Source organism: Cupressus sempervirens, chromosome 3 (assembly GCF_028749045.1).
Source record: "Cupressus sempervirens isolate cs-2001-9-10 chromosome 3, ASM2874904v1, whole genome shotgun sequence".
NCBI lineage: Eukaryota > Viridiplantae > Streptophyta > Pinopsida > Cupressales > Cupressaceae > Cupressus > Cupressus sempervirens.
The window spans coordinates 646,153,368-646,174,546 of NC_143120.1; the positions used below are offsets into that span (position 1 = coordinate 646,153,368).

At 32.6% G+C, this 21,179-nt stretch overlaps 2 protein-coding genes across 2 annotated transcripts; one reads left to right on the forward strand and one right to left on the reverse strand.

Moving 5' to 3' along the window:
• Positions 1–15,122: 15,122 nt before the first annotated feature.
• On the forward strand, positions 15,123–20,907 carry LOC149568353 (putative ADP-ribosylation factor GTPase-activating protein AGD11). The gene is made up of 4 exons (XM_089821300.1): positions 15,123–15,173; positions 20,044–20,125; positions 20,229–20,327; positions 20,460–20,907. Exons 1-4 carry the CDS (start codon positions 15,154–15,156, stop codon positions 20,730–20,732), a joined length of 474 nt encoding a protein of 157 aa, XP_089677426.1. The 5' UTR covers positions 15,123–15,153; the 3' UTR covers positions 20,733–20,907.
• On the reverse strand, positions 17,743–19,470 carry LOC149568354 (uncharacterized). Its single transcript, XM_089821301.1, has 2 exons — positions 19,134–19,470; positions 17,743–18,150 (listed from the first exon to the last, which is right to left on the reverse strand). Exons 1-2 carry the CDS (start codon positions 19,431–19,433, stop codon positions 18,139–18,141), a joined length of 312 nt encoding a protein of 103 aa, XP_089677427.1. The 5' UTR covers positions 19,434–19,470; the 3' UTR covers positions 17,743–18,138.
• Positions 20,908–21,179: the final 272 nt, after the last annotated feature.

Sequence of the window (21,179 nt, forward strand, 5' to 3'; positions counted from 1 at the left end):
TGACAAGTTTGATTTCTTGGATTATGTAAATTGTGTGAAAGATAAGATTGATGAGTTGGTGACACAAAATTCATGATGAACCATTTTGAGGTGAATTCAAAGAGGACTGAAGAAGTTTCTAGAAAGGGGATGAGATGAAGTAATGGGTAAATTCATTAAATCCTACCTAATCTAACCTAACCCTAAAATGGACGATGGAGGATGAACAACAAAATATCTTAATTCTCTATTTATAGAGATGACTAGTCAAAGCAAAGGTTGTCATGTGTGAGTCTAGGGTATTGCTTCAATCAGTGACCTAAGAGAAGGGACTACATTAGCAAGCAAAGCAAGAAGGCTTAAAAGTATGGATTCTTGAAGGATGAACAAGATATTAGATTTGAAGTGAGTGAAAGCCAAGCAGAATGGGGGACAGAAAGAAAGATCTATAATCTGCAAGTGTGTTATAATTTGTTATTAGATCAAGCCTTACTATTACTTTCTAATCATTGCACTAGTCTAGTGTAAATCCTTTGGATTAAGGTTGACCTAATAGTCATTTGTAAATCCTTTAACTAGGTGACATTCCAAGTGAATGATAAAAAATCCTCTAACAAGGCTCACTACTGATAGGGTGATTGTAATCTTTTAACCATGTCACATTTAATAGTGTGCATTGTATCCTTTAACAAGTTTGGCCTTTCATAGGGCATGACTTCAGAAGAGTGAACATGAGTAGCATGTTACTCGTGGTTTTTCCCAAATTGGGGTTCCATGTTAAATCATTGTGTCAAATGTGTTATTGAATATATTGTGTTTCATGCTTACATTTATGCAATGTTGATTTGATGGTAACCTGCAAGTTTAAGTGATTAAATGATCTAGTGGATGCATCCATGATAAAAATGTTTTATGGATATGAGTTCACTAAGTTGTCAAAAGTTTTAATTGTACATTTGAACCTCAGATAAATGATTCATGGCCCCCTCCTAGTTATTCTAAAGAATTCCAACAATTGGTATCAGATCCATCTGCTTAAGAGGACTAGTTTGAAGGTACTAGAAGAAAAAAGATCAAGATGTCAAAAAGAAAGGTACCCAAGGTTAATAGAGATAAATTTCATGCATGGAAAAGTTTGATGAGGCTACATCTAGGAGGTCTTGGAGAGCATGTTGATCCTACTAGAGTACTAATTGCTGAAGATCTAAAAAAGAAGAAAGAACACAACCAGACAATGTTGGAGGTTGCCTCTACCCTAAGCTATGCCAATTTTGATGATATCAAGGGTTGTGAAAGTGAAAAAAAATGTGGGATGCTCCACACACTATGTGTGAACATGAAAAAAATATTCTAAGAGCCAAATCTAAAAATATTAGAGGTAAGTTCGATGATATGAGAATGCAATAAGGTGAGAATATTGCTCAATATTGCTATAGGATAAAAGATGTTGTTAATACAATAAGAGGAGCTACTAGTAAGATAGATGATGGGACTATATTAAGATTTTTTTTGAGAATATTATTGCCTACTTACGCTATTAGAGTTTTTGCAATAGAAGAATTGAGATATATACCAAGGACTAATCTGATTCTTGAAGGTTTGGTAGGTACGCTCACTACTTTTAAGCTATCTAATTTTGATAATTACAAACTTGAGAATGTTGAATATGTTTTCAAATCCAAGTTGTCATTGAAGGAAACTAATGTGAAGAAGAAGAAGAAATGTAAAATATGTGTCTACTAATAGTGATATAGATGAGGAAGATGTAGATCAACTTGAAGCACTAATAGCAAGGAGATTCTACAGAGGTAAAGGAAAGTTCAAAGGTAAGTTACCTATCATGTGTTTCAATTGCAATGAGGTTGGTCATATTGCTACTAGATGTCTAGAGAAGAACTACAAAAGTGGAGAGAAGTACAAGATTAGAAGAGATGAAGACAACAAAGATTACAAAGATAAAGGCAAGCAGTCTTACTATATTGCCAAAGAGGAAACAAAAGAGGGATCTGATGATCATGATGATGAAGTGGTGTTTGTTGCAATGAAGGATGAATCTAATGAGGATGAGGTAATTACACTAGTGTCTTGGGAAAACAAGAATGATAGATGGATCATTGAGAGTGTTTGTTCACATCACATGATTGGAGATAAAAGTAAGTTCATTACCTTGAATTATTATGATCAAAATAGTGTAAGGTTTGTAATGATGCACCCTATTTGGTAAAAGAAAAAGGTTCTATCAAACTCATAGAAAAGATTTTGTGTGAAATTTCTTAAAATGTTGAAGGACTTAACTATAATTTGTTGAGTGTGACACAACTGAATAATTCAGGTTGTAAGGTTGAGTTTGAAAACAAGATTGCTAAGATATATGATATTGATGAAAAACTAATTAGAAAAGGTGATCAAACTAGAGGTAATCTATTCTACCTTGATATAGAGTATGCTAGTTGTTTAATCATAATTTGATGATGTTTGGCTATGGAACAAGAGGTTATGTCATGTTAATGTTGATAACTTGGTTAGTATCAATAACATAAAAAGAGTCAAAAGTTTTCCTAAGTTGAAGAAAACTAATAATATAATTTGCAAAAGCTGTTAGTTAGGAAACATGATAAAGTCAAGTTTTAAGAATAAGACTCACACATCCAAAAGAATATTAGAGATTGTTCATATTGACTTGTGTGGACAAATTGAAGTGAAAAGCTATAAAGGAGATAAGTACATTATGCTACTTGATGATTATGCTAGAATGATGACTATTATGTTTCTAAAACAAAAATATGATGTTTTCCAAATATTTAAGTGTTACTTAGCAAGAGTTGAGAAGGAAATAGGTAAAAGTACAAAATGTTTGAGATTTGACAGAGGAGGAGAATTTACATCAAATGAGTTTGAGACATTATTTAATGACAAAGAAATCAAAAGACAGACATCTACTCCTAAGATCCCTTCACAAAATGGAATTGTTGGAAGGAGGAACAGATTTGTAATGGACTATGTTAAGAAGCTCATCATGGAAAAAATGTTGCTTTGAAAGACTAGAGAGAAGTTGTAAGTACAATTTTCTATACCTTGAACCATGTGCAACTCAAGAAAGGTACTCATTCAACACCTTTTTAACTATGGTATGGATACTCAATGTAAAATATTTTAAGGTATTTAGAAGCAAGTTTTATATTCTCAAAAATTTTAGGAATGGTAAACTAGATGCAAAAAGTGAAGAAGGTATATTCCTTGGTTATTCCACAATAAGTAAAGCTTACAAGTGTTTAAATACTAACATTAACAAAGTTGTGGAAAGTGAAAATGTACAATTTGATGAATATATAGAAGTACATGAGGCTGAACCAGTGTAGGAACCTAAAGAATAAAAATCATTTGTATACTTTTATGAAGGTATGCTTACTAATGAAAATGTTGTAAAACATGTTGCAAACCAACATCAAGTTTTAGTGACTGTCGAGTCACATACTATGAATGCCGAGTTGCATTCAAGAATCGAGCTACATTTAGGTGCCAAGTTACAAAATGAAGTTGACGCACATTCTTATTCTGAGATTATTGTACATGAAAGGGATTTTGAAATACTTGACAGAGATGTACATAGTGATTTTGAAATTAAGAAACCAACTAGAGAAAAACCAAGATTGTCTAACTATGCCAATAGACATCACCCTGATAAACAAATTATTGGAGTTAAAGATGCTCGAACAATGACAAGGAACAAGTTGAGAAATGATACATGTTTGCTAATCATGAAAGAACCTAAAATAGTGAAAGATGCCTTAGAAGATTTGGACTAGAGTAAATCCATGGAAGAAGAGATTGAACAAATTGATAACAATAAGATATGGACTCTAGTTCCTAGACTAGAAAACAAAAATGTGATTGGCACCAATTGGGTATATAGAAACAAGTTATATGAAAATGGTGAAATCACAAGGAACAAGGAAACATTAGTTTGTAAAGGATATGCACAAGAAGAACAGATAGACTATGGAGAAACATTCACTCCTATTGCAAGATTGGAAGGAATAAGAACTTTGCTTGCTTACTTTTCATACAAAGGTTTCAAAATTTACCAAATGGATGTTAAGTCTATATATATGAATGACATATTAGAGGAACGGGTTTATATAGAACAACTAGAAGGATTTGTTGATGCTGGCAACAAAAACATGGTATGTAGACTACACAAAGCTTTATATGGTTTGAAGCAAGCACCAAGACCATGGTATGAAAGGCTTCATAATTATCTTGTGAAGATTAGATTAAATGAGAGGACTGATGATAACTACAATCTGTACTTCAAGATAGAGAAAGGAAAAGGTATTTAACTATCTGAAATTTTTGTTGATGATATCAGATTTGGAGGTCAAGATACTTTATGTAAGGATTTTTCAAATGAAATGAAGAAAGAATTTGAGATGTCTATTCTTGGAGAGATCAAATTATTTGTGGGTTTGCAAGTACATAAGATGAAATATAGTATATACATCACTCAGTCAAAGTATGTAAAATAGATATTGAATTTTTTTGGATTGGAGGATTCCAAGCCAGTAAGCAAACCCATGGTGACATGACATAAATTGTCAAAGAATGATTGGAAAATTACAATATATAGTACACAATAGACTTGATATTGAATTATCTATTGGGATAGTTGAAAGATTCCCTGCTAATCCTAGAGAGAATCATTTTATGGTAGCTAAGAGAATAATAAGATATTTGAAAGGAACATAAGACTATGGTCTATACTATAAGAAAAATGAGAAGTTTGAATTGAGAGCCTATATTGATGTTGATTGGGCTAGAAATATTGATGACATGAAGAGCACTAGTGGAGAAACATTTTTCTTAGGAAAAAGGCTGGTTACATGGACTAGCAAGGAACAAAACTGCATCTCTCAATCTACTACTAAAGTTAAAGATCTTGTTGGTGCAATAAATTGTAAAAACATTGTATAGATCAAACATCTACTCAAAGGTATGAAGGAGGAAATCACTGGACCTATTATACTTTATTGTGATAATACAAGTGCTATAAAATATCAAAGTATCTCGTGATGCATACAAAGACTAAGCACATTCCAATCAAGTATCATTACTTGAGAGAGTTAGTTCAAGATAAAGAGGTGAAGATGGAATATGTTAACACAAAAGAGAAAATAGCTGATATATTCACAAAATCATTACCTAAGGATGCTCATGAGTATGTAAGAGGTAAACTAGGGGTGATACCCCTATCAAAGACTATCTAAAAAGCACAAGGAGTGCCCTACATCAAACAAGTTGATTGACATATGTTATACATTGATGTAGTGGATCTTACTTTAGGAGCTTCCTAAAGTAATCAAAGAGTTGGAGTGGCAAATCAGTCACAAGCTAGGTGACTGAGGGAGAAACTAAAAATGTTCATATCTTCATATTAAGATGACAAGTGTTTGGAATTGTTATCAATGAGGGAGAAATCTTGATATGCCTAATCTTGCTGAGGGAGAAATCCTGACTACGGAGGGAGATGAAAGTAAATATAAAAGAAACATGAATACCTAGTCAGAGGGAGTTAGTGTCAAAGGATATATAAGAAATAATCTAGAGGGAGTCATAAGGATGAGTTGATTGATTGTCTATTGTTCAAAAATTAATTTTGTAACCTATTCAAAAGATTAAAGTTTTTGATAGAGGGAGATATTTCAATAAAAGGAATTATTTTTCTTTTTGGTATTTTGTTGTTTATATTGATTAAGTCTGGTCAGTTTGGTTTGGTTTGCCATTAATTTCAAAGAGGGAGATTGTTGAAAAAAATTTGATAAAAGTATGATAAATGTGTTTCAATCATTATTTTTTCACTGATGTCAAACTTGCTACTTGCTGGTAAGACAATTGCTTATATTATTTTAGTACTATCATTTTTTTGATTGATGAAGATGATTTGATCAAATGAGGTAACAATAGCACTTAGAGGAAAGGTTGAGTTATGATATAGAAAAGGGGTACAAGGGCCAGTTAAGATAGTGATATTATAGTACATTAATAATCTACTTAATGTTGCAAAGGATGGATACACTAATTAAGTTTAGAAGAACAAGTTAAATAAGAAAAAGTTAAATGAAGCATGTCTTCCAAGCTTAACATTCTTCATAGTAGGTTCTGAGAAAAGTTAGTGTAAGCTGAGTGATATAGTGTAAGCTAAGTAAAGTTTAGTTGATGCCGAGCATTAGTAAACTTTAGTTTGTGTTGAGTGTTTTGATAGTATATGCCAAGAAACACAGTAAGCGTCGAGTATTAGAAGAAAGTTAATGTCGAGTGTTAGCATTATGAAAAAAATCAAGAATTTGATGAATCTGAGCTGACAAGTTTAATTTTTTGGATTGTGTGAACCATTTGGAAGATAAGATTGATGAGCTGGTGGCACATAATTCACGATAAACTATTTTGAGGTGAATTTAAAGAGGATTGAAGGAGAATTTTATAGAAAGGGGATGAAATGAAATGATAGGTAGATTCATTGAATCTTATCTAATCTAACCTAACCCTAAAATGGATGATGGAGGATGAACAACAAAAGATCTTAATTCTCGATTTATAGAGATGGTTGGTCAAAAGAAAAGGTTGTCATGTGCAAGAACCTAATGAAGACAAGGAGTCCAGGGTATTTCTTCAATTAGTGACCTAAGAGAAGAGACTGCATTGGCAAGCAAAGGAAGAAGGCTTGAGGGTATGGATGCTTGAAGGTTGAACAAGCTATTAGAGCTGAAGTGTGTGAAAGCCAAGTAGAATGGAGGACTGAAACAAAGATCTATAATTTGCAAGTGTATTATAAGTTGTTATCAAATCAAGCCTTACTGTTACTTTCTAATTATTGTACCAATCTTGGGTAGATCTTTTGGATTAAGGTTTCAGACCTAATGGTCATTTGTAAATCCTTTAACTAGGTGACATTCCAAGTGAATGATCTAAAGTCCTCTAACAAGGTTAACTCCTAATAGGGTGATTGAAATCTTTTAACCAAGTCACATTTAACAATGTGCATTGAACCTTTATAGGGTTAGCTTGTCACAGGGCATCACTTTAGAAGAGTGAGAATGAGTAGTATGTTACCAGTGGGTTTTCCCAAATTGGGTTTCCACATTAAATCATTGTGTCAAATGTGTTATTGAATCTATTTTGTTTCATTCTTTCATTTTTGCAAAGTTGATTTGACAGTAACCTACAAGCTTAAGTGATTGTATGATCTAATGGATGCATACATGATGAATATGTTTTATGGACATGGGTTCAATGAGTTGTGAAGAGTTTTAATTGTACATCTAGACCTTGGATAATTGATTAAACCCCCCCAATTATCCCAAAGAATTCTAACAATAGGATGGAACAAGGAAAAGGATCTAGATGACCATCAAAGGTTAAGGAAGGAAAAGGAAAAGAGCTTGTAATTGTAAAGCCAAAGGCCACTAGAGAGAGAAATGTTGTAATAATTGAACCTAAAGTGAAGGAATACCTCTAGAAAAACATGCAAGAAATGGTGATACCACTGAGGCCAAAGGGAAAGGTGATCATCACTAGAAGAAGGTTAGAAAAACCTCCTACCAAGCTATTACCAGGAATTCCATCAAAGAAAAGTAACCAAGTAGATGAGCAAGACAAACCAAAGAGGAAACTGATTGTTGCACAAGAGGAGGAGGAAGATGAAGAAAAGATAGAGTCTAATAAGACTAGCAAACTACAAGTAGTGGATAGACTCCCTCCAATGACTATAGATTAGGAATGTGAAAAACTAAAAGAATCAAAAAGTATTATGGCACTCAAAGGTTTATAGTATGATTCTTTGGGAATTCTGACCAAGTTAAACTTGATGACGCAATGATTGATATGTTGATCAAATTTAAACATACACCCATGGAATTAGGAACTAGATTTCTAGTAGGATTGTAGAACAAAGTGGATGCAAAGTGGAAATGGGAATTGTCCATTGAAAAGAAAATAAGAGAAACAAAATTGGCACAAGTTATGCCAATTTTGGGGAAGACACACATGTCTATATCCCTTAAAGATTTTGTTAAGAAATTTATGCCGAGTGATAGGGCATATAAAATTTTGAAGAATAAAGCTCTTGAAATTGAGAAATATATTATTAGAGTATGGAAAGAAGCATTTGGAGTGCTGACTCCAATAGTAGAGGAGAGGGAAGGTTGAGATGCTATAGAATTTGAATATGATTATAAGCAAGAAGTGGCCAAGCTGACAGCATAAAATTGAAGAACTTGTCAGTGGATATGAACAAAAGGATACAATCACAATTGAGGATAAAACTAACACCCCTCTACCTAATCCTAGTATATTGACTAAAGAGGAAATTCAAAGTTTAATGAAGGACTCAAGAAAACTCTTTACAAACCCAATTTCATTATAGATAGTTGAATATCCAATGCTTGAAGTCAAGATGACTGATGATATTATAGTCACACCAGTTATTGAGGTTGTAAGTGTCAAGCAACTTAGTAAGGTATTACACACACACACACACACACACACACACACACACACACACACACACACACACACACACACCACCAATCTATGTGAAAACTTTAAACAAGGATGTAAATTTTGAGAAAGATTCATGCATCCAAATGATAGAGGATGGAGTCACACTAAAAGAGAAAGAGGTCACTCAAGATTTTATTTAATTTCCAAGTGCAAAGGCTTCCAAACCTACACATTGGAAACCTATGAAATAGGTGATATCTATGCTAGTACAATAGCCAAAGGAGAGATTAAATGAAAAGGGGAAACAATTGTAACTATCACTACCAAGTGATACACTCTTCAGATTTCAGGATGTGACTCATGCAAAGGAGGATGATGATGAGTCAGTGAATCTTGATGAGGTAATTACATTATCTAAATATGATTTGAATATCTTACACTAGATAAAATATAAGAATTGTAAGTCTTGTTGAGTCATAAGGTAAAACAAGAAAAAATGAAATAGATCAGAAGAGAAGATAGGTATTACATATTGTCAAAGATATTTTTATAGATGTATTTGTAATTATAGATGTAAACAATCGGCATCCAATTTTGGACCAGCTAGTATATGTGGTTGGGACAAATGAGAAGTTGTTACAATGGTCTAAAAGGAGAATGGAGCATAAAGTGTTATAGAAAGTCTCGCATGAGCTTATATATCAAGACAAGTTGAGCTTTCTACATCTACTACACAATTGGAAATAATTTTGAAAACTATCAAATATTTATATGTAAAATTGTGTGATACAAATTTATCTACAATAGATACTACATGCTCATTAGAGCTATTGCATGCAGGCATGAGAGCTAATATTCTCACATTAGGCAAGAATGCAAGTTCAAGCTCATTTTATTATAATGAACTGACATTTAGTCAAGAGAGGGTAGACGACCTCACAACTAAAGATGCAATGATAAGGAATAAGTGGGCATTGATTCAACTTCAACTATTTCTACATATAGAGATAATTCAAAAGGTAATAACTGTAGCTAGAGATATTCTGAAGAAAGAGATCACATTTTCAAACATTGCAGGATTTATTGACCTAGATTCCATGCTAGAGATTAAATTTTAGATTTTGGCTTAGGTAACCAAATGATGGAATACTGTCTATGCCAATATTGTTGCAAGTTATAAGTAATTGTTTGAGAATTATCAACTTACCACTAAAGCCCCAAGTTCCATCAGTGACAAAAACAAGGGGGAATGATGAGAAAGGATGGGAGATTAAAGGAGGAGATAAGAATCAATGCTTAGATATATCAAATTGGAAAGAAACAAATCTTTTGGTCTCAAAGAAGAGAATACATTTTTTTTAACAAAATAATTTCATGAAAAAGTATTTTCGCCACTAATGTCAAAGGGGGAGACTATTGATCTCTAACGTCATGTTGTCGATTAGTGTCCTAAAACTTAGTCATATGTAAGTCATTTACTAGGAAATATTACAAGGTCATTACTATGACCAAGTTATGTAGTAAAGACCCAGTATACAACACATACTGAGTGAGATAATGATTGTTGAGCATCCAATAAAGACCAAGAAGATATGTGAGCAGAGGAATATAGTATGAGCTAATCAATATAATGAACACTGAGCATATTGGAAATTTATCAAGAGGTGAGAAATCATACATATAGAAGCCAAGTAACATCATGAAGGTTTATGCATGACCAAGCATTAGAGAATTCAAGTGCCGAGTAATTCACTTTTGATATATGAGTTTGTAATAACACAAACTCATATGTAAACTATTTTGGCCGACATTTCTATGACATTTAATATTTGTAGAGCCAAAAAAGATGTTAATTGTGTGTCATTATAGAAGGTAATGATCCCTAGGCAAGCAATTCAACCAATCAAAAAAAGGGATGTAAATGGAAAAAGGTGATGAAGTAAGCCATCGATCAAGATCTAGAAACTTCTTAGAACATCTATTTAAGGAGGATTCTAACACTAGAATTGAGAGAGTGTGAAGAGTTATTATCAAAGAGAAATAGGTGAGTAGCAAATGCACATGTGAAGGAGTTAAACAAAGTTTTAGAGATAGATTCAACAGAGAGAAATCATAGTAGTGAAGGATTGAATAGAGATAATAGATTGAGAGAATCATATTAGAGATATAGGAAAGATGAGATCCAATATTAGCTTGCAGAGCAAACCAAGGGTCAAGTACTGAATCAATTTTTTTGTAATTGAGATAGGGTAAATCTCTTAATAGAGCAGTCCTAAAAGGCCTATGTAAATCTCCTAACACAGTCCTTACCTTATTGTGAGAGTAAAATCCTTTAACAAGGTGAGACATTATAGGCTCTTAAGCTTTTAACAAGGAAGACCCTTCACAAGGTAGATCATATCTTATGGTCAAGCATTGTAATCTTAATTGGTTAACTTTATAAGTTGCAACAATGAAAATTTGTGGATTTCATCCCCACCCCAGTTTTACCTTCATCTTGAAGTGTTTCTAGGTAACCAAATCATTGTTTTATGTGTTGAACTTTTATGGATGTGATGTATTGTGTTTATGTTTCAACATTACAATTTTATTGATAAATATGTGAGATGAATTAAGTATGAATTAATGAAATTGATTTTGATGTCAAAAGTTGAATATCCTGATTCAACCCCTACCCCCTAAGTATCTTGTTTCCCATTTACTTTTTCCAACATACTTATGGTTGAATTCATGGTTCCACCATATATAACTTATGTCCCTAGATGTAAGATCTGTGAGCTTCATGATTTGAAATTCTAATTATCTCTTTGCTCTCTTTGGGTTTAATTCTTAATGTTATGCCTCTAGGCTGAAAACTTCATTTCTCAAACTTTAAATTCAACCATAGTTTTTCAGAATATCTATTGAGGAATTCTAGGATGTCATATAATTTTATCACTACTCATATTCAGAGGTTAAAACAGTGATTCATTTTTCTAACCTAAATAGAAAACAAAATATACAGTAAATGTGTTTTGTTACAAAGTTATAGGCTAAAACAGAGTTTGCACATTGCTACATAGTCTTATGATAGTTGTGGTATGTGTTCTAGACAATCTTGGTTCACTGCCTTCTACCCATCAGGAAAATATATTTTGAGCTTGTTATTTATGAATTTTAAATCTTCTTATATCTAATTATTTGCATCTTAAATTTTTTTATTTTGTTTAGTTTTGGGATAGAGCTGAGTAGAAATGGATGTAGAAAGGATGGGAAAAAATTAAAATGTTTCTTTTTTTTTCTATTAGATACATGCAATGTAGATCTGTGATTTATCTACTTTATCCTATATCCAAACTTTAACCAAAATCAAGATTGCACTCATAAATGATCAACCATAGCCATCAATTACTCAAAAGTATGAGGTAAATCAATGAATCGTGAGGATTCCTTAAAAATAAATACTAAAAGCATTAACAAATGAATGTATCCAGTCTAAAAGATTGTAAGGAATGAACCAAAAAGGGAAAAAAAGGAAAAAAGCTTTATCCAAGTTTATAGGGATAACTCCCAACTTTGCATAAGCAACATATTAATAGAGGACAATTGAAGATCATCACTAAGAAAATATAATTCTGTTAACACAAGACACTTTTACAAATGCACAAATCAATAGAAACCAAAAAGTACCACCATCAAAGAAAAATTATAAATACCCACATCAATGAAACTCTCACCTCTGCATAACAAATACATTCTAGAGATGGTCCAATATTCACGCAACCATAGCCACATTCAAGGGAAGATGAAAATATTAGAATTTGAATAAAATCTAATGGTAGACCTCCAAAGCATGATGCAACAATTAAAATAGGAGTGATTGGTTGTGTGAGCTAAGGATACATAAATCATTTTTAATATAAGTCAATTTTGACTATCTAATACTTCAAGTCTAAGAATCAAGTCTCAGTATGTGATATTCAAATTGTTTGTAATTTACTGATAGAAGCATACTTTTCAGTAACCAAACGTATTTGACAATTTTTTTGGACAAAGTGGGAACTTAGACTTGGACATGAAGATTTCATGATCAAGGATCCCTTGGTAAGAAAACCTACATTTCCAATTAAGTTTCCTTATTATTATGGATCTTACTTGGGAAAAAAAAAAAGAGGGAAAGGGATTTGAATTTGGCTAGCTTCCTAATGATTTTTCCTATATCGTCAATGTGAAAGAGATCTTTGAGGCTTTTGATTAGCTAATCTTTTTGTTCTAGTTGAAGGTCCAACTTTCTTATCTAGACGATGTAAATGATCTTGATTTAGCCTTGAATATCGATAAGTCTAATGTGTGTTCCTTTTACAAGGAGATGTACCATATACATCCTCTTTTACAATATATAGTAAATTTTTGATTTATAGAATAAAAACTATTATTGTCATATATGCGGATGAACAAGAAAGAGAGAAAAAAAACATATTTAAGTGGGTATGATTATCCCTAAGGCCGATTACCTATTTTTATTAATTTTATTTGACATTAGTCTCTTGATCTAACTTTTTGGATCAATTTATTATTTGTAAAATAACTCTAGATGTTTGGCTAGTACTTTATGCAAGGTGACCCTCATCATTCATTTAATTATCTAACTTTGAATACATCAATATTTTTTAATAAATTTTTGGAGTCTATTTGTGGAATGGAATGGAGCTTCGGATTGTTTGCCTAAAAGTGCTTCTAATCATGTGTATGACTTGAATGTTATAGATAGGGGGCAATTACCTCCCAAATTGTCTTGTGAATTTCATGACCTTGTTGATCGGAATAGAGCTCATTGTTGAGCTCTCCCTTTTGTATTGTTTCCTATCTTAATAAATTTTTACCCCTCTTTTAGTGTTAATATTTTTTAATTCCTTATTTCTATATATTCTTACAAGATCTTTGATCTCGACACACTAAAGCTTGAAGCCTCCTCTCTTGCATACTACCCTTCTCAAATGAATCGTAATAAAAACTAACTATTTAATCCAAGTGTATGTAAGCTATATCAATAATATCCCTTTAATAATTCATATGTTTTCTTCTCATGCACCCAAATTTATGGACTTAAAGAATAATTCGAAAAGAATGTCCTTTTCCTACCTTATAGAACTTCTTATCCATAAGGACCATCTATCTCACAACTTCTAAAATTGTCAATCTTACTATACATTCTTGACAACATCAAAGACATGACCATCAATCTACCCAATTACGAGCCTCTGTGATATTGAACTAAATGGACTCTAAGAAAGTGCATTCAACATTTCAAAGTATGCTGGAATTTTCAAATATGATACAAAGCTCTTAAAATTGTACTGTATTCTAAATAAGGTCATCAACTTTAGCAAATGTCTACGAAGGAAACAAACACACAACATACTAAAAAGATAGAACTTTTAGTATATTATGTATTTTACTTCTCTGTATAGCCAGCCACAGGTCAATTTTAGGCCTTCCATACAATGTTCTAAAAAATGTATATTGTAAATATTATACGATATCATGCGCAGTTTTCAATTTTATATATATATATATATATATCCACAGCATTTAAAATTGTCTTCCTTATCCACGCGTTTTGAACATCTTCAAAGACATTGCGTACATGACATTGAAATAAAGACCCTGGAAAAGTGCGTTCTAAACATTTCAAATTTGCCAATTCCTAAATAAATTACAAAGTTCTAATTCAACGGTATTCTAAATAAACCCATCAACTTTAAGATAACATGTATATAGCAAACGAAAACACATAACATACTTTAAAAAACAGTTCTCTAATATGTTATGGCTGCATAGCCACGTGTTAACTTTAGAACCTCCAGTCTATCAATGAAGAAGACGTTGTGAATGCCGTAAGATGTTCTGTGGGGTTTTCAACGCTTTATTTAGATCCTCTGTACTATCTTATCCAAACTCGTCGTACAGTGGAATTTCCACAGCAATGTGAAGTTTTCATCTGCCTCTCAACAAAAGCAACAAATATTGTTCTCTCTTCTAAGATTTTTAGAATCCTTATCTGCTTGATTCCCTCCCTCTATGTAATTATCAGCCATTTGTATTGCATGTCTCAACTATTCAACTTTTATCCCACCTTATCCCAAAGTTGTGGGACAATAAGCATCAATTCATCAAAAAAAAATATTTCAATTCTTATCTATTATACATATATGCGGATGAAACATCTTGATTCTTATACTAAAAGTGTTAAATAATTAAAGTTAACTTATTTTTTTCAAATTTAATTTTTTCTTTAATATATGATGTTGAAGAATGACTCTATATATGATGATGTCACTATCCATGTAGCTCTTTACTGAAAAAATTATTCTTTCATGGAATAAATAAAGTGAAATCTTAACATGCAGGACCAAATCTGTGAAGTGAAATCCTCAGACTGCTTTTATTATTACCCTTTACGAGTATGATGATATCACTGCTTATGTAACATTTATTCTTTTTGTAAGAAGATTAATGTAGTTGTAACCTGCACCATTAAAATCTGTGAAGTCCTTTTCTTAATTCTCAAGTCGCTTTTTATATTATTCCCTTATTGGGTTCAGTAATCCCTGAACCGTTCTATAAATAACGTGATCAACAATCTACGAGAATTCATACCTTTCTTTTGCAATTTGAGTTTCAAAAAAGAGAAAAAAAATGTGTAAGAGAGTTAAAGTGAAAGTGATGAATTAAAACAGCAGCACAAAGAAAGAAAAGCAGAGCATAAAAACAGAGCTTAAAAACAGAGCAGCAAAACTCAAATATATCAAAGAGCTATAAAGTTTCTTCTTGTTATTACAGCTGAGAGGAATGCTCTATTTATAGAGCTCATACATATTTCTAGAGGGTTCTTGAGAAGCTTCAAGAAAGGAAGCACTCTAGAGATTTCTACATAATTTTAAATTCAAATTTTGCACAAAGAGAGAGGCTCCAAGAAGCAAGTAGAAAGTTCTGGACTGTGCATTAAATGCCCAGCTACTATAATAAACATTATTTTTAACACCCCCCCATAATGTTTATTTGGAGAGAGTAGGAACATCTTTGAGCTGCAATAGATCTCTAAATTTCGTAGATTTTACGATAGACAATGCTTTTGTAAATATATCAGCAAGTTGATCTTCTGTTCTGCAAAATTGAAGCTCCACCTCTTGTCTTTCAATTAGATCTCGAACAAAATGATGATGCACTTCTATATGCTTGGTCCTTGCATGATATACCGGATTTTTTGCTAGCTTGATAGTACTTTGATTATCACAAAATATTGTTGTTGGAGAGTCTTGTGGATGATGCAATTCTTCAAGTAACCTCCTAAGCCATAATGCTTCTTGAGACGCCTTTGATAAACCAATATATTCAGCTTCTGTAGATGAGAGTGACACTGTTGATTGCTTCTTGCTATTCCATGAAATCGGTCCCGATCCAAGATGGAAGATATATCCTGAAGTTGACTTTCTATCATCAATGTCACCTGCATAATCAGAATCTGTATATCCAACTAAAGTAGGTTCTCCTCCATATTTGTATTCAATGCCAAGCTGGTAAGTACCCTTAATATATCTTAATATTCTTTTAGCTGCTTTCCAGTGTTCAATGTGTGGATCTGCCATGTATCTCGATACAATACCAACTGCATATGCAATATCTGGTCTAGTTATAGTAAGATACAAAAGATTTCCAACAAGCTGCCTATATAATTTTCCATCCACTTTCTTTTGAGTAGAGTTAGCACCTAACTTTACTCCTATTTCACATGGTGTATTACATGGTTTACAATCACTCATATTGAATTTTTTAAGTACATCAAGAGCATATTTAGTTTGAGAGAGCATGATTCTTCCTTCTTCTTGCCATACTTGCATACCCAAAAAATAGTGCATTAGTCCTAAATCAGTTATTTCGAAAGCTTGTTTGAGTTGATTTTTAGTTATCTCAATATCATGTGCGTGATTTCCTGTAATAATCAAGTCATCCACATACAATACAATGATAACAACCTTATTATCACAATATTTTACATACACATCTGGATCAGCATTACTTCTTTTAAATCCAACTTCTAGGAAGTACTTATTAATTTTTGAGTACCATTCCCTTGGTGCTTGTTTGAGACCATAGAGTGATTTTCTTAATCTACACACCAAATTCTCTTCTCCATACTTAATAAATCCTGGTGGTTGTTGCATATAAATTTCTTCTTTTAAGTCACCATGCAAAAATGCACTTTTTACATCCATTTGAAAAATTTTCCAACCAAACTTTGCAGCTAAAGCAACTATTGTACGAATGGAAGTCATCTTAGCTACTGGAGCAAAGGTTTCAGTATAGTCTATACCTTCTTCTTGTGAGAAACCTTTAGCCACTAACCTTGCTTTGTATTTTTCAATAGCTCCATCTGATGTGAATTTGGTTCTATAGGTCCACTTGCAACCAACCAAATTTTTGCCTTCTGGAAGTGTTGTTAGTTCCCATGTTCCATTCTTCATCAAAGAATTGTATTCTTCCTGCATAGCTGCTTCCCATTCTTCTTTTCCTTTTGCTTCTTCATATGTGTTTGGAGTGTCAACCTGCATCACCTTAGTCATAAGAGCATAGTTAGCAAATATATATCTAGGACCTTCTTGATAAATTTCTTTGATGCTTCTAAATTTCTTTGGATTTTCATTATCACTTTCTCGAGTCTCATCCCATGTAGTGGTTTGCACACCTTGACTTTGACTATTGGTAGAAGTAGAATTTTCTTCATCAATCAAAATTGGAAAGAAAGATAATGTTGGAGAATTATCATTCTTAACATCTTCATCAAACCATACATTTCTTTTAATATAAATTTCATTAGTTCTAGGATTGTATAACCTATATCCTTTCGATTCCTCACTATATCCAACCATTGTGCACTTCTCGCTTTTCCTTTCAAGTTTGCTCCTCCTTTCATCAGGAATGTGAGCATATGCTTTACAACCAAAAATTCTAAAATGAGATACTGTAGGCTTTCTTCCACTCCATGCCTCTTCTGGTGTTATGTTCAAAACTGCCTTAGTAGGTGTTCTATTCAAGATATATACGGCAGTATGAACTGCTTCAGCCCAAAATTTAGCTTCTAGATTTCTAGAATGAAGCATGCACCTAGCCATTTCTATTATAGTTCTATTTTTCCTTTCAGCAACACCATTTTGTTGGGGTGAATAAGAGACAGTTGATTCCTTTTTAATGCCATGTTCTTTGCAAAAATCTAAAAGAGCTTTATTCATGTATTCAGTCCCTCTATCAGTTCTTAGTATCTTTAAGTACTTTCCACTTTGTTTTTCAGTCAAAGCTTTAAACTCTTTAAACTTTTGAAACACTTCATCTTTCTTTTGTAGAAAATACACCCAAATTCTTCTACTATAATCATCTATAAAAGTGAGGGCATACCTTGATCCTCCAATTGATGATGTTTTGAAAGGACCCATTACATCACTATGGACTAGATGTAGAGGAGTTTTTGCTCTCCATGATTTACCTTGAGGGAAACTTTCCACATGTTGTTTTCCCATTGCACATCCTTCACACACCTTAGGGCTTAATGATATCTTTGGCAGCCCATGCACCATTTGTAGTTTCTCCATAAGCTTGAGACTTTGAAAATTGATGTGCCCCAAACGCTCATGCCATATCCTGCTCATATCATCATATTGAGCAATAGCACACATATGTTTATCTCCACATTTAGAAGTAAATTCTTGAAATTTATATAATCCATTCTCCATTTTACCAATTGCAATGACTCTATAATTATCATTGACATCCTTGATTAAGCACTTATCATTGTAGAATTCTATTTTATGTCCTTGACTTGCAATTTGAGATACTGAAAGCAGATTTGTTTTTAATTCAGGGACTAATTTCACATTTTTGAACAAACCATTATCAATTTTGACATTACCAGTCCCTTTAACTTCTAAAGCACTATTATCCCCCAAATATATTTTCTCTATATTATTTTCACTTATTGATTCAAATTGATTCTCATTATGAGACATGTGTTGTGTAGCACCAGAATCAATAACCCAATCTTCTTTGAAAGTATTATTTTCTTTAAGTGCAACACAAAATGCATTTCTTTTAGAATCTCCTAATTTTGGATAATTATTTACTTTCTTTTCTACATCTCTTTTCTTCTTGAAACATTCATTTGCCTTATGACCCATTTTACCACAATAATGACATTTCCATTTACTTCTATTATGATCTATATATGAAATACTCTTATTTTCATTCTTCCAATTTCTTTCTTTAGATTCATTTTCTTGTGACTTCTTATAATATTGTTTTCCTTTCATTACAAATGCTTGAGATTCACCATCAAATGATTCTTTTTCTTTAACTTGTCTTTTCTCTTCTTGAACCAACTTAGCACACAATTCTTCTGATTTAATACTTTTTAATTTATCTGCAGTATCTAAACCCCTTATAAATGATTGATAAGATCCTGGAAGACTTTGTAATATAATTTGCACAAAATCTTTATCATCTATATCTTTTCCAAGAGAAGCAAGCTCATTTTTCTTTTCCTTTAACTTACTTAAATGTGGGACTACCTCTTGTGAGCTTGATAATTTCAAATTGTATAATTCAGTTGTGAGAGATAAGATCCATACATCACCTGAATTTTGATATAAATCTTTCAAAATCTCCCAAACTTTGACTCCACTTCTCTCATTACGAACTTCTGGAAAAACTTCTTCTGAAAGTGTAAGCTTGATTAGTGCTGCTGCCCTCTTGTCCCTTTTATCCCAATTATCTTGATCATTTCCTGGATTCGTAGGCCTTTGTTCACTACCAGTCACAATATCATAACAATTTTGAAGGGTTAGAGTGATTTCAACATGAGATACCCAATCATAATAATTTTTTCCATTTAATTTAACTGTAGGCAAAGTCACACCAAGTGATTCCATTGTTAAATTCTCTCCCCTTTTTTTTTTTTTTTGGATGAGAATGAAAGATATTTAAGAACTTGAACACCCAAGCTTGAAACTGAAAAAATCTCACCAATTTGTTGAAGAAAAAAACTTTTCTTTTGCTGCAATATCCTTCCTTTGATGTAGTTTTTGTCCCAAACCAAACTGCTGTTCACTCCTTAGTTACAGCCTGCAAATGTAAAGATTCACACAAGAAAAACACATATATTCATTCCAAAAAGCATCATATATTCACAGCCCAAAGAACTGAAAGTGCTCTGATACCATGATGAATTAAAACAGCAGCACAAAGAAAGAAAAGCAGAGCATAAAAACAGAGCTTAAAAACAGAGCAGCAAAACTCAAATATATCAAAGAGCTATAAAGTTTCTTCTTGTTATTACAGCTGAGAGGAATGCTCTATTTATAGAGCTCATACATATTTCTAGAGGGTTCTTGAGAAGCTTCAAGAAAGGAAGCACTCTAGAGATTTCTACATAATTTTAAATTCAAATTTTGCACAAAGAGAGAGGCTCCAAGAAGCAAGTAGAAAGTTCTGGACTGTGCATTAAATGCCCAGCTACTATAATAAACATTATTTTTAACAGAAAGTGGTAAAGGGTGCAGATTTGGTTGTTAGAGATAGGCGAAGCAGTGACCCATATGTGGTGCTCACACTTGCTAATAATGTTTGTTATATCTTCCTCTTTTCTTTTCTTTTCATCCCACTATTGTTATACCATTTCATTCAACATAGAAATTTATTCTGCTTTTCTAAATTTCTCGTGACAGAAAGCTGAAACCAGGGTTATCAGACAAAACCTAAATCCAGTTTGGAATGAAGAGTTTGTATTTCCCATAACTGAAACTAGTCGCTGCTTACTCAAAATAGTAACTACTCCAAATCTAGACTTGTTTGCATTCATGTTAGAAATAAACTTGATGAATGAAAAAGGTTATTACTTCTCATAAAACATTTGGGATTTTTTATCTTATGATGTTGAATGGCTTGATCTTTTTCAGAAAGTGTGGGATAAGGATAAGTTTTTAAACATTGATTGGCTTGATCCGGATGACTTTATGGGAGAAGCTGAAGTAGATCTCAATCAGCTTGTTAATGGAGTTAAAGATGCCAAACAGGAGAAAATTGTGTTGCCCACATCAAAAGAAAACTGCTTTTATAAGGACAGTTACATTACACAGGCCGCAGATGGGAAGAGAGTTCAAGAAGTGTGTTTGAAGCTTCGTAAAGTTCACTCTGGTGTTGTGGACATGCAAATAGAATGTCCAGCTTAGAATGCTAAGCAATCTAAACGTGTGATGTTGTTCCCCTTCTTTAAAAAGCCAATAGTATTACTTAATAGTCTATCCTAAGTTGCCCAGGATACTTGGGCATAGTTACTCCAAAATCTAACTCCTGAGAGATATTTCTGTAAGTATACTAAATTATAAAACTAGATGTTATGTTAGATATTTTTTCTTATGTTTCAAGAAGAGTATATTTTGTCAATCTTTTACATGGATTTGGATTTCTCTGTATGTTAGCAGACTCTGTTGTAATATAATTTTTTTTTTAACAATCATATTTTTTCGGGTACTCACACTGCAGAAACATTACTTCTTCATGGAGTACAATATAACAACATGCGCCAAGTCTCTTGTACACAAGCTTCTACGTATTCTATATAAAAATTCTCTCCACATCAACATACAACCAAAAAACTCAATTGTCTTGCATCTGTA

Coding starts and splice junctions, on each gene's coding strand:
- LOC149568353 (XM_089821300.1), top strand. CDS start 15,154: ATGTGTAAGAGAGTTAAAGT. Junction 20,126..20,228: donor TGCTCACACTTGCTAATAAT/GTTTGTTATATC, acceptor TTCTCGTGACAG/AAAGCTGAAACCAGGGTTAT. Junction 20,328..20,459: donor GTCGCTGCTTACTCAAAATA/GTAACTACTCCA, acceptor GATCTTTTTCAG/AAAGTGTGGGATAAGGATAA.
- LOC149568354 (XM_089821301.1), bottom strand. CDS start 19,433: ATGGAATCACTTGGTGTGACTTTGCCTACAGTTAAATTAAATGGAAAA.